General features: G+C 37.5%; 1 protein-coding gene across 1 annotated transcript; it reads right to left on the reverse strand.

The window, feature by feature from the left end:
- Positions 1 to 529: 529 nt before the first annotated feature.
- Positions 530 to 1,561, reverse strand: OR4K17 (olfactory receptor family 4 subfamily K member 17). The gene has a single exon (XM_005560636.3). It carries the CDS (start codon positions 1,559 to 1,561, stop codon positions 530 to 532), a length of 1,032 nt encoding a protein of 343 aa, XP_005560693.3.
- Between the last annotated feature and the right edge of the window lie 3,026 nt (positions 1,562 to 4,587).

Here is a 4,587-nt window from a genome sequence, read left to right on the forward strand (position 1 = left end):
TATCTATCAAGCTCCTCTGTAGGACAAATGAGTCTTTCATTGGCAACTTTTATAACTCAGTCAACATTTTAAAAATCAATAATTTATTATTTTTGGTACTACATTAAAAATATTCTTGCCTATCTGACTACCGTAATCTTATTGCATTTTACTTGCCTTCATCTCAGTGTATCTAATAACTCTATACTTAAAAGAAACCTTTAAAAATATAAAAAATAATTGTTTCTCTGCTACTATTATTATTATTATTTTGAGATGGAGTCTCACTCTGTCACCCAGGCTGGAGGGCAGTGGCACAATCTCAGCTCACTGCAGCCTCTGCCTCAGCCTCCTGAGTAGCTGGGATTGCAGGGATGCACCACCACGCCTGGCTAATTTTTTGTATTTTTGGTAGAGGCAGGGTTTTGCCATGTTGGCCAGACTGGATTCAAATTCCTGACCTCAAGTGATCCACATGCCTCGGCCTCCCAAAGTGCTGGGATTACAGGCGTCAGCCACCATGCCCGGCCTCCGCTATTATATTTTTAACCTAAGTGTCTTCTCTAGAATTCACAAAAGCTCTCCAGAGTTTTTTCATGGATATCTTCATTTCTTTGTTTCTCAGAGTATAGATAATTGGATTCAAGATAGGAGTGATGATGGTGTAAAATACAGCAAGGAACTTATCTACAGAGTAGTTGCTGAAGGGCCAGATATAGATGAAGATGCACGGGCCAAAGAAGAGAATCACCACTGTGATGTGAGCAGTCAAAGTGGAACGGGCTTTAGATTGCCCAGTAGGAGAGTGGTTCTTAATGGTTATGAGGATCAGACTGTAGGAGATAAGCAAAATAATGAAACAGCTCAGGGAGATTATGCCACTGTTGGCAACAATGACTATTTGTACAAGATATGTGTCTACACAGGCAAGCTTAGTAACTAAAGGGAGGTCACAAAAAATGCTGTCTACCACATTGGGACCACAAAAGGGCAAGTTCACAGCAAAGGGTACCTGAAGCCCTGAGTGAAGGAGACCCAAGAGCCATGAGGTCACTACAAGCAAAACACATACCTTCTTGTTCATGATGGTCATATAGTGTAGGGGCTTACAAATGGCCACATATCTGTCAAAAGCCATGGACACCAACAGTACCATTTCAACCCCACCCAGTAAGTGAAGGAGAAATATCTGAGTGAAGCACCCAGCAAAAGAAATTATCTTCTGCTTTTTTAACAAGTTCAGTATCATCTTAGGGGTGGCAAAGGAAGCAAGGGTCATATCTACAAAAGAGAGATTACCAAGGAGAAAATACATGGGAGTATTCAGGTTAGGGGTGTTAAACACTGTGACTATAATAAGAAGGTTACCCAAAACTGTGACCACATAGATAACAGAGAAGAGGGCAAAGAGAAGAAACTCTATATCCTGGGAGCTGGTCAGTCCCAGCAAAATGAATTCTGACACTTGAGATTGATTTAATAGTTCCATGGACTCCATCATACAGCTCGCTCTTAGATAACCTGTAGAGAGAAAGAAAAGATCACTCATACCATGGAGTATGAGTGAAAAATAAAGAGCCATTTGAAAAACCAAACTTATGTATTCCTTTGGATCTTTCAATAAATTGACCTTGAAATTTAGTGTCAGTATCTATTAAGTCTAAAAAAGGAGACGTATAGTCTAAGCTGTCCACTTCCATCCAAGAGCAATAACCTGTTGATGCCACTGGTTTCCCGGAAGCAAACCACAAGCTCTGGAGTGTATAAGTGTATCTTCATAGGACAAAAGAGATAGAACCATCCTCAGGAAATCTGTGGTTTTCTGGGTTGAAAGACAGTTTAGTCTGAATTCCTTGGAGAACAAAGGGTTTCAGCACAGCCTCTACTCTTTCAAACTCAAAATTTTAAATTTGAATGGATATTGGAGTTGTCGTTTTCCCATAATGACCTTAAGAAATTCTGTTTTTGTTCTGAATCATCCCCAGAGTTTTGAAGGGACTCTGACCCAGCAGATTTAAAGCTGCTCTAGATATGTGAGTTAGTGAGGTTTCAAGTAATGCAGACTGCTGTGTTTTTCCTCGTTATCTTCCACCAACCCATAAGTGGGCTTCTAGTCTTGTAACTCTCTTAGAAAGTCTTTTTGGCAAATATTATTTTTTCTGATGTGACTGCTAGTACTCATGGCCTCCTGTGGCTGAAACCCATATTTCTAAATAATTTCTATAAGGTGAAAGGAGGCTGAGATTAAGCAACATGGATAAATACTCTGGGTCTATGTGTCCCTGTCACATTCTAACAAGAGCCGCATTTTACAGAGGAAGCAAGAAAGACACTGTGAGCAAAAGTGACATACTTGTGACATCTAACATCTTGATTCTTGCTTCCAGTTCACATATCACACCCCCTTTATTTATAAAATTGTATACCTTGAGCAAACCAGGTTTAACAATTTATACATGAACCTAGTCTTCACTAGAACATCATTCACATTTATTTACGTAACACTGATCTGGTAATGAGTGGCAACAGCCTCCATACTGGAGCGTTCAGACTGGGGAATATGACTGTAACTACTATATGGCTAAAATGAGTAGACCATTATGTTCCAATCTGGAAAATAATATTGTGTGTGTGTGTGTGAGAGAGAGAGAGAGAGAGAAAGAGAGAGACAGATTATGCAAAAACTTCTGATTAAGAAGCAGAATAATTAATTGCACAAAAAAGAGAGGTCAGATTGAAAGTCATGTATTCTATGCTTCCATGTGCTAAGATGTGAGAAGAATCAGTAGGCTATTTGGAAAGAACATTCAAATGAAGATGGCAGACTGGGACTGACAACCACCTTTGTCTCCAACAGCTGTCTTATCTTTCCCTCTGGGTCTCAGTTTCACGATTGGTAAAACCAGGTTGTTGAGTTCAAATCCTGAGTTACTTCTCAGGCCCAATACTTCAGAGGCCTGTCATTAATGTCCTATTATCTTTTATGAATCTATTATTCTATCCCCATTGCAGGGTTTTATTATTTGTTAGCTAATTTGATTTTAACTTTGAATCAACTCAAATATAAATATCAGGTATAGCTGTGTGAAAAATAGTTGTCTAAAATTTGTCTGTGATATATCTTTATCTCTTTTCTTACAAAGTTTTTAAAAATTGTGACATTGTCTTTGCTCTAGGGCCATATTACCCTATTTTGCTCCCTAGAGCTCATGTCACTTGGTCACTTGACTGTGCTGGTCCTCCCCAAAATTAATATTAATATAGTTAACATTAACTTTAAGCCCTAATATATTTATCTACTATGTATGCTTCAGAAAGTTTAAAATATATAGAACCTTTGAGATCTTTCACTTCTCAGAATTTGTCATGAGGATTATGAGTGTGCTATAAAATCTTCATGGTAACAGTACTGTAGATACACAAAAGTTGAAACATTCCAAATGTTCTAAATTGAGGCTTACTTTCTTAAATGGATTACAGAAAATTATAGGATGTAATATTGCATATTTAATGAAATAATACTTGAGAAAACTATTTAACAACATGAAAATATTTACGTCATTTTAAGTTAAAAACAGTATGAACCCACTTTGTAAACATTATATAAGCATATACATACAAAATTTATACATTTCTTTTTTTTTAATTTTCCTTTAAGTTCTACGGTACATGTGCACAACATGCAGGTTTGTTACATATGTATACATGTGCCATGTTGGTGTGCTGCACCCATTAACTCGTCATTTACATTAGGTATATCTCCTAATGCTATCCCTCCCCACTTCCCCCACCCCACAACAGTCCTCGGTGTGTGATGTTCCCCTTCCTGTGTCCAAGTGTTCTCATTGTTCAGTTCCCACCTATGAGTGAGAACATGCAGTGTATATTGCTTAAAATATTGGATAATGCCACAACTATGAACAAAGAGCTTATTTTTGCTATGGTGATGTGACTAGTCCCAAAAGAACTTCATGCTGAAAATATTCCTTCATAAAAATGCCAGGACCTAAAAACACTTGTGCTCAGATACATATTTTTGGAGTAAGAGAGTGTTCAGAAGATGTCTGTAAACAAAGAAAGTGAAACAGAACAGGCAAATTCGCTTTTTATTATTTAATCTAGTTTAGTTCCAAATTGTTGCAGTCTTTCATAATTTGGGGAATAATATGCCCAAGGCTATGCAAGAAAGTGCTGTAAGCAGTCAGTGGTTTCGCTATAGTAATTATAAGATGAGGGCCTCAGAACTTCTTGTCTGAGCTTGACAGTGGCTTGTTTAAATAGATTAATTATAGGACAGTTTTATTAACCCTATTATATTCTAACTTTTGAAATCAAGTAGTATTTATTTGTAAATATATAAGATAACTTATAATTAGATATGATGCTTTATAATAGGAAAACATAGGCAAGACGATACTTAAAGATAGCTGTGACAGTGATGAGTGGGGGAAGCAGTTCTCACTAACACTCAGGTGGCGTGAGTCCCTGGGACTCAACCATTCACTCACACTCTGTCCTTAGGCAAATTACTTCAGTGAACGAGGACTTGGGAAAGCAAATCAGTGTGAGATCAAGAAATGGAGATAATGGGTGGGACATTCATTTTAA

This window comes from Macaca fascicularis, chromosome 7 (assembly GCF_037993035.2).
Source record: "Macaca fascicularis isolate 582-1 chromosome 7, T2T-MFA8v1.1".
In the NCBI taxonomy this organism is placed as follows: Eukaryota; Metazoa; Chordata; class Mammalia; order Primates; family Cercopithecidae; genus Macaca; species Macaca fascicularis.